This window comes from Mirounga angustirostris, unplaced genomic scaffold (assembly GCF_029215605.1).
Source record: "Mirounga angustirostris isolate CCGP_5_RB_7025 unplaced genomic scaffold, mMirAng1.0.hap1 SCAF_2, whole genome shotgun sequence".
Taxonomy (NCBI): Eukaryota; Metazoa; Chordata; class Mammalia; order Carnivora; family Phocidae; genus Mirounga; species Mirounga angustirostris.
Genome location: NW_026991710.1, coordinates 89,719,695 through 89,733,064, shown reverse-complemented (window position 1 = coordinate 89,733,064; position 13,370 = coordinate 89,719,695). Strand labels below are relative to the sequence as shown.

The window sequence follows — 13,370 nt, the reverse complement described above, 5'->3', positions numbered from 1 at the left end:
ACAAACCAGGAAACCAGACCTTTCAAACACCAGTGGCTTTGGTTCGGAACATTGAGAGTCCAGGAAGTCTAGAGTTCTGGACTTGAATTAGTGCAATAAGCAGGTAGTACCTAGAGGCTCTTGGGAGAAGAAAGCAAAAAGCCTCTATCAAGAACAACTCCATCGTCCTAGGCCTCAAACTATTCCCACAATTAATTTTTCAAAAGCAATTCCAAGCACAAAGTCAAAGATAAGTAGTTTAAACAGGGCCCCTCTCTGTTCCAGAACACTACAGCCAGTCTCCAACATGCTTATAATCCTTCAAAATTCTGCCAGAGCTTCAGGGTGGAGACGAAACATTTTATCCGCAAAACTTCCTAACATGGTTAATGAGGCCTGGAATGATCCTAAGTCCCTAGCCTCATCCTGGCCGGAGTTCTCTAGCTTCACTGGTCGTCTTCCAGTCGCTTGAACTTGTCATACTCTCTCCCAGTAAAGAGGAATACAATGGCTCCCTGCTTTGATGTCACAAACTTTTTTCTTTCATAAAATAATTGTTACAGCTGAGTTTATGTGATACCTATATGCGTATGTACACATATACACCTATAAAACCTTAATAAAATACCCACAAACTCAGCATCCAGTTGTGAAAATAAAACATTTCCAAAACTGCTGACAGTGTCAGCATATTCCTCACGTAAGTCCTCCCTCCTCAATTGTGTTTATTACTCCCTTGCTTTTGTTTTTAAATAGTTTACCACACAGACAAGTATTCCTAAACATTATTCTTGCTTGTTTTTTTTTTACTTGGTAATATCATACTACACGTATTCTTCCATGACCTCCTATGTTACATTTCTGGGATTCACTCGTGTTAACGAGTGCAGCCCTATATCCCATTTTCACTTCTGTTCAGCAGTCCATTGGAAGGATATAATTTTTTTTTAATGTTTTATTTATTTATTCATGAGAGTCACAGAGAGAGAGAGAGAGAGAGAGAGGCAGAGGGAGAAGCGGGGAGCTTCTCAGCAGGGAGCCCAATGTGGGACTCGATCCCAGGACCCTAGGATCATGACCTGAGCCGAAGGCAGATGCTCAACCATCTGAGCCACCCAGGCACCCCTGGAAGGATATAATTTATTTATTCATTCCACTATAATGACTTTTGGGTTTCCACTTTTTGTTTTCACAAACGGTGCTGCCATAAATATTCTTGAACATGGCCCTGGTGCAGATACGCATGTTTCTCTAGGGTAGAGCTTCTCAAGGTGTGTGCCACAGCTCACGTGGGTGGAGGTGTGCAGCAAGGGACTCCGAATCCCCTTAGCCTGGGGGCAGCCTGTGGGGAATAAGGTCTTTGGGCCTAGAGAGCAGACTAGTCCTTTTAGCCCAGTATCCCCAGCAAATGTCACCATTTCCTTTAAGTGCTACCCATCTAGAACAGGACGTGGTGCTCTAGAGCCTTCCTATTCAAAGTGTGGTCACTCGGCTAGCAACACCTCTTGCAGACACTTGATGAAAATGTAGAATCTCAAGCCAGGCCATACTAGACTTGGTGAGTAAGAACCAGCATTTTAGCAAGAGTCTGGGTGACTCATGCACCAAATTTTAGAAGTGGAATAGCTGCATTTTAGGGTATGGCTATCTTCAATTCCACTACTGCCAAAATTTCCTAAAATATTGAACCCATAGATCTTCCTATCAACAACAGTGTCTAAGAGTTCTGTTATTCCATATCCTTGCCAATGGTATGGTCAGATTCTCAAATTTTTACCACTCTGCTGCTAGGTATAAAAAGATATCCCACTCTAGTTTTAATTTTCTTTTCCTGATTATTAATGAGGTTGAGTGTGTTTTCATTTCATCTTTTTTTTTTTTTTTCCCTTGGGTTGTTACAGCTCTCTTATTAATTTGTATGTATTATTTGCGTATTCTGGATAAATACACTTAAGTATTTTTTTCTCCCAGTTTATGGCTTGTCTTTTTGTTTTCTTCATGTCTTTCAGTGAAGAAAAGTTCTTAATTCGAAATTAGTCAAGTTGAGCACGCTTACTCTTTATACCTATAATTTATTATATTGTGTTGTGAGTGTTCCCTACTCCCAAGTTTCTAGAGGTAGTCTTCCATACTTTCTCTAAAAAGTTTCTACATTTTGCCTTTTACATTTAAATATTTATTTTGCCTGCAATTTGCTTTATACATGAGGAATTCATTCTTCAGACTGCAGCTCAAATATCAGGGAAAACTGAGAATTTATTTTGCTTTTCCTCAGGCACATCAGTACCCCAAGACGACAGATACATTAACTTATCAGTAACTAGATACTGATGTCATGTATATTGTGGATTTATATACAGGATTATATAGATGTTTATTATTTTTTTTATATAAGTAGTTTTTTAAAAATATTTTTTGTTTTATAAAATTGCACATAGTAAAACACCATTAATTAGACAGTACTATTTCTTTTCTTTTTCTTTTTTTTTTTTTAGATTTTTATTTATTTATTTGACAGAGAGACAGTGAGAGAGGGAACATAAGCAGGGGGAGTGGGAGAAGAAGAAGCAGGCTTCCTGCCGAGCAGGGAGCCCGATGCGGGGCTCGATCCCAGGACCCCAGGAGGGGTCTGAGCCGAAGGCAGACGCCCAATGACCAAGCCACCCAGGCACCCCTAGACAGTACTATTTCATACTATGCTATTAATATGTGCTTCTCTTTAAGCAAAAAAAGTAAAAATAATTTTAATGAAAATAATATTTTCTGGCAAAACTCTACTTCTTAGCCAAGATTTATCTTGCTAATTTTTAAAATTATATACTTTTCAAAACAAAGGGATAGTAAAAAAATTTAAGAAAATGATTTTAGCTTTTTATTTTTTAAAGATTTTATTTATTTGAGAGAGAGAATGAGAGAGAGATCATGAGAGGGGGGAAGGGTCAGAGGGAGAAGCAGACTCCCTGCTGAGCAGGGAGCCTGACTCGGGACTTGATTCTGGGACTCCAGGATCATGACCTGAGCTGAAGGCAGTCATTTAACCAACTGAGTCACCCAGGCGCCCTAAGAAAATGATTTTAAATGATGTTTCAATACTCATCTTGCTATCAAAGATGGTTATCGGGCGCCTGGGTGGCTCAGATGGTTAGGCATCTGCCTTCGGCTCAGGTCATGATCCCGGGGTCCTGGGATCAAGTCCCACATCAGGCTCCCTGCTCCTTGGGGAGCCTGCTTCTCCCTCTGCCTCTGCCTCTCTCTCTGTGCGTCTCTCATGAATAAATAAAATCTTTAAAAAAAAGATGGTTATCTTTATATCCCAAAGTCACACACTCAACTAACTTCATCCCAAACTAGGAAAAAACCTTCTAAGCCTTCAGAGATTTACCTACAGTAACAGTCCTAATGAAATGACACTCTACACACCAGCCAAAATTTCACCCGAAGTTAACAATTAAACACAGCACCCCAGACATACATACTTGGGATAGACCTTTTAATTAAAAAAAAAAAAAAAAAAAAATCTGAAGTTCTAGTGCTGAATTGTACGGACATGTTCTTATAAAATAAAGAGGTGAGCTAACATTTGAGGTTCTCTTATTCCAATGTTTCTGAAAATGAACTCAATGACTGCTTAAAAATAACAGCATGGGGCGCCTGGGTGGCTCAGTCGGTTAAGCGACTGCCTTCGGCTCGGGTCATGATCCTGGAGTCCCGGGATCGAGTCCCGCATCGGGCTCCCTGCTCGGCAGGGAGTCTGCTTCTCCCTCTGACCCTCCCCCCTCTCGTGTGCCCTCTCTCTCTCTCTCACTCTTTCAAATAAATGAATAAATAAAATCTTAAAAAAAAAAAAAAAAATAACAGCATGTATACAGCAACATGTTTTTGGTAATCACTGAACTCAGGTTCATGCTTTTGGATGTCAACACTTTATGAACTGTTTAAGAACTTTTGTTACACCTGAAAATGAAACTAGTATAATCAAGTAATAAAAAAGTGAAATCATTTTTGTTAATTACTCGATGGCTGAATTTCACCCAAAACTATGTTTAATAGCTAAGATCATTATTCTAATGTGACAATATTTAAGGGCATCCAAAGCAATTAAAAGTTGTCTGTCTTTCTAGAAAATTTAAATCAATATTCCCATGTTACCAAACCTTGTACCTAGGCACCCAAGTCACCCTGGCAAAAATTCACGGGGTTCCAAAGGATGTTTTGTTTTTTTTTAAATGAATTCAGTTTATTATGTTCCAATATAGTACATTTATGCACTAAGATCAAGTGGGTTTTATTTAGTAAAATTAACGTAAATTAACCAAAAAATACAAATTTCAATGGTTTCATGTTATTTAGTGTATCATACAAAATAGTTCCTCGCTATTTAATGATTAACTTAAGTGTGTATGTATGTGTGTGCCTATGATACCTCTAATAGAGAACACTTGTATATGTGTAGAGAATTTTGGGAAGGATACACAAAAAATTGCTAACTGTGATTATCTCTGAAAATTAGTGGCCAAAATTTCTAGTGGTAGGAAACTTTTACTTTCCATTTTATCTATCTCTTTGAACTCTATGTATATTTATTTTTTATTATAAAAAACTACCAAGGGATGTTTTAAAATTTTTTTTTTTTTTGGGGGGGATGTTTTAAATTTCTAAGAGAAAACAGTGATATCTGTCAAATACCTTATGAACTATTACTACTAAGTTGCATGGGGCACCATGGAAAATAATATTGATACACATCAACTCAACTGAGAAAATTTGGGAACTTCCGTAATATTTCATTTCAAAGTAGGTTTTAAAAGTAACCTCTTTATTTCTTTTGAAATAGTGAAAAACAAGTGTCAAATTAACCTGAGATATATCTGTCAATCTCCAAACTATAATTAAAAAGTAACTTACCAATCTAAAGGCAAAAAAAACCCCATTTAACATGAATTAATATCTAAAATTATATTTACTATGGCTTTCACAGTATAGTACTAGGATTAAAAGAATGGAAATATACCCCATCTCTCTATATAAAGAACTAATTACTAGTTATTCAAATAGAAGGTAATTTTGTAATTATTTGTATTCTTTATTCAATATTTTTTTCAGGGATAGCACTTCCCAGTTAGGTATTCTTTTCATTAGCCAAGTGGCCCCTTATTTCCCTGATCCTACATCTCAGTATAATTTGGTTCCATCCAGGGTCCCATTCCCATCTCAGAAATAAGATAGGAATTACCTGCATTTCTTCTTTTTTTTTGGTCCCGAAAGTCACAAAATCCTTAAGTAAGAGGGACCTTAGGATAAGCTGATCTGTAAAAAGACTGCTGCAAGAAGAGAGAAAGAAAACAGAATTTCTAGGGGGCAGAAAGCCCTGATTCTGAGAAGGCAAGGCTGAGAGTCAAAGAAACTGAGCTCCAGGACAAACTTGGTTTGTAACATTAATGACCACAAGCAGGCAACCCAACTTGGATAGCTTTCCTCATCTGTATAACAAAAAGAAACAGAATTTGAATTTTTACTAGGCATCATAAGATCAAGTGAGAAATATAGATTCCCAAGACTAGCCTGGAGATTTTATTCTAGTAAGTAAGGTTGAAGATCACAATCTGTGCAAGTGATTCTGGTGCACAGCCAGATTTGGGAACTGTGACAGATGCTTCAAGTTGATTCACCCAAGACCCAGTCAAATGCCAACCCCTTTCTTTCTTGCCTCCCTCTGCCACGAAGGCTACAAAGCTAAGTATTCATTTTCTAACCTTCCCTAAAATAAGGGATTGTCCTTTAAAACAGCTATGGCAAATAATAGGGCAAATCTGTCAGTGCCACCACCCCATCTTTCCTTTCCCTTCTTCCTGTCTTTAACTCGGACTTGATGTCTACAGGCATAGAAGTTCTCCTGTTTCTAGAAACCAACACGCTAAGGATGGTAGACTAGGGAGAGAAAAGACACTGAGGACATCTGGATCCACTACATCTACCTAAACATCTTGTTATGTGAGAAAAATACCACCTTTTTTGTTTAAACCACTATTAGCTGCTTGCAACCAAAAGGGTTTCTAAATAACTGCAGTGAAAGAATAGATGATCTCAAATATACAGTTCAGATATAATTTTAAATAATTTTAATTTTAAATAATCTAACTGTCCAGGGAAGGATACTTTTCTACGGCATCCTTGACTTATGGCTATTTGGATTCTGATATATAATTTAAAGACATCACTCAGAAAACTACCACAGATTCACCAGTTCCCATTCTTTACATACATTTTCATTCAGTTCAAGAGCGTGTTTTTGTTAAGTTCAAGCTTACAAGCTGAATTAAAATGAGTATATGATATGGAAACCCCACACTAAAATGACTACATAACTTACATAATTTTTAAACTAATAAATTTAACTACATCTTGGTTTAGGAAGGTCAGAAAGACTAACTACAAGACTATTCTTCATGCATCTTTCTTCATCTTCCCCAGCCTTCATCCTAATTTACCAATTTGGGAAGAGAAAACATAAGCTTTAGTATGTATTCCTACATATTATATACACATATATTATCTTCTGAGAGCAGCACTAACAGGGGCTCACTTAGAGAAACCAGTGTGGCATTCTATAGTGAGTCGGGCTCTGGCTGGAATAGCAACTGTCCCAAGGTTGAACAATATAAAAAAGAAAGTAGTGGCTAGCAAAGCATATACCCAAATGGACCCTCCTATTTTGCCCTTGACCTAACTCATACTAAAGACAACTACTGCAGAGGCATGAAATATATCAATAAATATCGACTGAGATCCCCGTCATGACAAGGAACATAGCTACGCAAGATAGATGGTTGGGTGGCTAACTGAATAGGTGAAGGGGAAGGGTTCAGGGAGATGCTGCAAAATACGACAATAAATAAAGCAAATAAACTGCAAAGGTGAGCTAATTTCCGATTTTTCTATTAGGCAATACCATCTTAAACCTTCATGCAAATAAAAACCTGACTGGAAATGCACTGATTTTCAGCCATGCTCTGGTGAACTTTCCATTCAACCTACCAGTATTTGTTGGGTTGCTGCTGGCTGTAGCCAGGGTGCCAGTGTGGTTTCGGACGAGATTATCTTGGGTTGACGGAAGGCCTGAAGTTGACCACGAGAGAGTACTGCATCCTGAAAGACTCTGCTGCTGGTGGTACTGGTGTGAGGGAGGAGGTGGAAGCGGTGATGGATGACCGATGGCTGTACTGTGACCAGAAAACGAATTATCTCTGACCGGCCTGACAGTCGGAGCATTCTGTGAGGTAAACATTTGTTGCCCATACGGATCACCAGCAGGCAGAGAGGGATACGAAACACTAGGATACGCAGCATTAGAAACAGTTGACATAGCATAGTGACCACAAGTAGAGGGAAATCCCTGAGAAGCAACAGAAGAGTTGGCAGAGTACATGGCTGGACTACTGTAGTGATTCACAAAAGGGGAGTACGGCTGGGAGGCACTCGTATGCAAATGGGATGTTGACGATGCGGCACCCTGGAAAGATCCCGGAGTGGATCCCACAATATGAGGGGCAGGAGGACCCCTGCCATACATATGCTGTGCTCCTGGTTGTTGGTTTGCTGTATTAGGAGTCACCACATTTTGTGTCGGTACCGTATAGAGACCAGAGTAGTAATCACATTGGCTATCCAATGGCAATGAGGTCATTTTCCCAGGTCCTTGAGGATAATGTCCTGAGGGAGGAATATAGTTTTGAGGATGCACTCCATACCCTGATGGAACCTGCATTTGACTCTGTGCTGGACCTGAAAAAGAAGAGCAAACACTTATAGGGATTGGCAAGGAGGTAACTAATTTTTTAAGCAAAGTTCCCATCAAATGTTGCCCTAATTTACTTCTCCAAAATCCCAAATTGTCACAAAAGATATATACTGTTATAGACCCACTGAGGTAGCTAGCCTCCAAGATGGCCCCAGTGATCCCTACTTCCTGATATTCATACCCTTGTGTATGAATTCACACCCTCCCACAATATACCGAGACTGATTTGTATGACCAATAGCATGCCGGAGAGGTAATGATGTATCACTTTCAAGATTAGCCTAATCTTGGGTGCTGGCTTCCCTCTCTTAGATCGCTCAGTTTGAACAAAGCTGCCAAGTTGTGAAGAGCCCTATGGAAAAATCCATGAGGTAAGGAACTGAACTCTGTGGCCAAGAGCCAAAGAGAAACTGAGGCCTGCCAAGAACCACATCAGTGAGGTTGGAAGCATACCCAGTAGAGTCCTGAGAAAACTACAGCCCCAGCTGACAGCTTGACTACAATCTCATGACATCCAAAGTCAGAACCTCCCAGAGAGGCTGCTCCCAAGTTCATGTCCCTCAGAAACTATGAGATTAAATATTTGTTGTTTAAGCCACTAAATTTGGGGGTATTTCATTATGCAACAATAGATAACTACTATACCCAGTACAGACAAAGTGCAAACCTTTTTTTTAGCTTTTTTTAAACTATAAAAGTAACAAAATACCTGTTGTAAAAAACAAACAAATAAACAAACAATGCCCCCTTTTTCCCTGGTAGCTGACAGCCTTCTTCCCACATGTAGCTATTACTTAATGGCTTTTTGTGTATCCTTCATGACACAGTTCAGCAGCCTGCTCTTCTTTTACTTAATGTGTCCTGAATATCCTTCTGTTAACATATATAAATCTTCACTATTCTTCTAAAAATCTGTATAGTATTTCATTAGAGAAGTAACATTATTTCCTAAATCTCCTTGATGACTATTTCAGGGAGTGAACTAATTTATATCTATGAGGTCAACCTCTGTGATGAATCTGTAGGGTAAGTTCCTAGAAGTGAAACTGGGAGTTCAAAGGGTTTGTGCTTTTAAAATTGACAATTACTGCCAAATACCTCTTCAAAAGTCTATCAATTCATACCTCCTATGAATAATGCTTAGGAATGCCTCATCTTCCCAACATTGAGTAACATTTCAATCCTTGCCAATCTGATAGGGGAGAAACATTTCAGGTTTAGTACCTAACTTGGAGTACTGCTGAGAATTTTTCCAAATATTTCTTAGCTACTTAAGTGTCTTGCCCTTTTCCCACAGGGTTGTGCTTTCCATAATGATTTATAAATGTTCTTGTGTATTAAGAAATTTAACCTTGTGTTATTATTATGTACTACACATATTTTCCCTCGGGTTACTGTTTTTTGACCTTGTTCATTTCTAAATCATAAAGAGCCTTCCCTATTCTAATATTATATAAATATATACTCATGTTTTCCTCTAATGCTTTTAAAACTTCCATTGACATATAGTCCTTTCTTCAATCACCATAGAATGTATCTTTTATCAATGCCATTCAAATTAACATTAATCTTAGTATTACTTTTGTTAATATTATAAATATCATTAAACATATTACATTATGTACCACTCATTGTCCCTTGAAGTAAATGGTATCATTATACCCACTTTACAAATTAGGTAAATGAGGCACAGAAGTTAAGTCCTTTAATACAGTCACATGCTTAGAAGTAATAGGACTAAGATAAATCAAGTAACTTGGCTCAAATCCATGCTTTTAAACAATGATCTGCCACCCATACAATACTAAATTAGCCCAGAAAATGGTCAATCGTCCCAAACAATGGAATTCCAGTCTTGTTCCCAACTAAGGGCAATCTTTATCCTAGAATCTAATTTTCCTATGTTGTGGAAGGAAATCGTAATCTGTGCCATACCTCAAATGAAAGGATAACAAAAAAATATTCACAAGCTTTTTCAAGTTCACTGATACAAAGGAAGTGCCATATTCCTTTCAAATATCCCTTGCTATAATAATGTATAAAAATAGAAAACATAAAAGTATAAAAATACTTGTTATAAAAGATCTATGAATACAGCTTATCTTTCCTTATTCTGTTTTCAATTTCTACTCAATAATGTAGTGGCATCTCAATTTTGGTCACATAAATACATATTCTATGGCAGAAAAAAGGTAACTTATGTAATCAAACTGTTAGGAAAAAATAACATCCATACTTTTATAATTCCAAGAAGTATACAAAGAACCCAAACTCGGTAACACTGTTTTACTGGGTGTATAATTTACTTTTCTTACAGGATATTTTATATGGTCATAGTTCACCTGAAAATTTATTTACTTAAAAGAAAAAGAGTAGATACGAATCTTTCATTAACATGCCAAAAAAAAAAAAAAAGGTGAAATGTTCTCCCCCTACCTCCCTTCCTTAAATATACAAAGATGGTTTGCTACTCTTAACTTCAGTCTCAGAAAACTCCACACTGGTAAGACTTTATCAGTGAAGGGAAGAACCAAGTCAGAATTAGATAAATCTATTTAAATATCTATCCACTTAATAAATAGTGTGGCTCATCCATGCTACATGATCTGAAAACAGGGAAATAATCATCAGTATGTCCAAGCTACCCAAATGTCATTCTTCTAAAACTAACAGGAATGTTTTTATCTAGATGCTAAAATTTATCAGAAGTGAACTAACCACCAGACGAACCTTTTTACTTCTCAGTCCATCAAAGAAGGTACTTACTTTGGGGGAATGTGAAGGTGTGCATAGCTAATTATATGCCGATGCTCACCATTCCTTATTCTCTATCAAGATCTAAATGTTCTAAATGTATGAAAAGTATATGAAAATAATTTGGTCAAAATGATAAATGAATCAAGACTCCTTTGGAAGAAAAATATTCTTTTCAAATATTTTAAATCAATTTTCAAAAGCCTCTACTTAAAAAAAAATAAACATAAGGATCAGCTTAAATGAAAAGAAAATGCTATCTAGGACAAGTAAAATATTTTTAAAAATTTTGTCTTACTGTGACCTAACAAGAAACACATTTTCTTCAACTTTAAAATGTATTAGATAACTCTCCTAACTTTATTATGGTATAATACCAAAACTAACATTAAAGTTTTATTTCTTTTGCATATACTAAAACCGAGCCTGGCAAATATTACAAATACATTAAGTTACATAAATCTAAGCTCTTTTATTTTTAACACAATCTGTAAATTATGGACATTTCATTAGTATTAGCAGTTTCATTTGCCTGTATTTCCTCTAATTCCCTCAGTAACTGTGGCAGTTTTAAAACATGGTCCCCAAATTCTTTGATACTGTGTTATTAAAGGGTGAAATCTGTCTACTTCCCTTGAATTTGAGCAGGCTTATAACAGCTTCCACCAAAAAAGACTGACAGAAGCGAAGCTATGTGACTTCCCTGCTTGGTCAGAGACAACTCAGTTTCTATGTTGTTTGATGGAACATTTGTATGTGGATCCCTGAGCAGCTAGGTATGTAGGAAGTCCAATTATTCCACAGCTACCACCAACTGGGGAAGTCAAACCACATGGAGAGTTCACCTTTAGGCACTCAGGTTTGAAGTTTGAGTTTTTGAGTCATTCTAGCCCAGGTGCCAGACATGTGAATAAATGAGTCTTCCAGATCCCAAACTCCAGCCATCAAAACACTTTCTGAGTCTTCCAAGCTGAGACCCTAGACATCATAGAACAGAGAAAAGCCATCTTGGTTCTGCCCTGTGCAAATTCCTGATCAAGAGAATCTGTGAGCATAATAAAACAGTTGTTTTCAACCATTAAGTTTTGGAATAATTTGTTTTGTAGCAACAGTAACTGAAAGCAACAACTAATTACTATTTTTAAAAGTTCAGAATCCAGGGATGCCTGGGTGGCTCAGTCGGTTAAGTGTCTGCCTTAGGCTCAACTCATGATCCCAGGGTCCTGGGATCGAGCCCCACATCCGGCTCCTTGCTCAGCAGGGAGCCTGCTTCTCCCTCTGCCTGCTGCTCCCCCTGCTTGTGTGCTCTCTCGTGCTCTCTGACAAACAAATAACTTTAAAAAAAAAAGGTTCAGATTCCAGATTCTAAAACTGAAAAACATCCATCTTTACCTAACATAAAAATGCATTATATTCTTAAAAGTCCAGATATCATAGTTTTAATAAGTCTTACAAAAGAAAATGTTATCTTCAAATAAGTTAAACATAATATGTGTATATATGTACAGAGTGCAGTAAGTTGTCCTATTCTATTAGAAAAACAGTTCCTTCCTAGAATATATTATTTGAGAGCTGTAAAGCTTAAGTAAAATATAGAAAAAAACTGAATCAGGTACACTAGGAAAGAATGAAGGAGAAAGAACAACTAAGGGCTGAAAACTGGATCTATCACGAGAGGTAAAAACACCTGGAATCACATACATGTGCTATAGACCTGCACTCACCAATATGGCAGCCACTAGTGACACGTGGCTACTGCGTACTGGAATAGAGCTAATCTGAATTGAGAAGTGCTTTAAGTATAAAATACACACTGGATTTTAAAGAAATAATATGAAAAAAGTAAGACATCTCAGTAATTTTTAAATATTGAATACATGTTAAAATGATGTTTTATATATTGTGATAACTGGATAAATTGAAATTGATTTTACTTCTTTTTGCTATTTAAAATTACGTGTGCAGCTTCCACTAAATTCCTATTGAATACAACTATAAGACAGAAAAATACAAATACAGAAAGGAGAATATCGGTATATATGAAATGCTTTCAAGCTAGGCCTAAACATTTAAGTTGGACATTAACATTAATTATAAAAGTATTTTGAGGTACTACCAAATTTCATTAATGCTGATTTCCTTTTTTTTATTATTATGTTCAGTTAGCCACTGTATAGTACATTAGTTTTTGATGTAGTGTTTAATGATTCATTAGTTAATGCTGATTTCTAAAAAAAAGAAAAAAGAAAAATAACTGGCCTTCTGGGGTAATTTAGATGCATATCTTTTTTTGGATTCAAAATGGCTCTGCAGGGACGCCTGGGTGGCTCAGTCAGTTAAACGTCAGCCTTTGGCTCAGGTCATGATCCCAGGGTCCTGCGATCGAGTCCCACATCGGGCTCCCTGATCTGCAGGGAGTCTGCTTTTCCCTCTATCCTTCCCCCGACTCGTTCTCTCAATCTCTCTCTCTCTCTCTCTCTCTCAAATAAATAAACAAAATCTTAAAAAAAAAAAAAGCAAAATGGCTCTGCAGCATATAAGACTGCTGGTATTTTAATACTTCTAATATAGAGAGAGACAAAGGCTGTGGAGGAAAGGATAAACTAGTTACATATGTGGATGGTCAAATTTTTGAAAAATAACTCTAGAAGTGTTTCTCTTATTACAAATGTTACATAAAGTCACTGCAAAAAGAGGTACAGGAAATTATCAAATAAAAATCATCCATAATCGTATTACCTGAGATAACTGCTATCGATATTCTGATGCATAGCTACCCAGTAATTTCTTCTTGGATTTATCTAACTAATTTAAACAAAAGTAGAATTATAAGGTGCAT

General features: G+C 37.0%; 1 protein-coding gene across 5 annotated transcripts in view; it reads right to left on the bottom strand.

The window, feature by feature from the left end:
* Positions 1-13,370, bottom strand: part of SEC24B (SEC24 homolog B, COPII coat complex component) — an 88,285-nt gene that overhangs the window by 60,657 nt on the left and 14,258 nt on the right. For all 5 annotated transcript variants that reach the window (XM_064584950.1, XM_045880607.3, XM_045880608.3 and 2 more), the window contains exon 2: positions 7,015-7,761. In XM_064584950.1, coding sequence (XP_064441020.1) covers positions 7,015-7,761 — 747 coding nt within the window. The remainder of the gene's footprint in view (positions 1-7,014; positions 7,762-13,370) is intronic.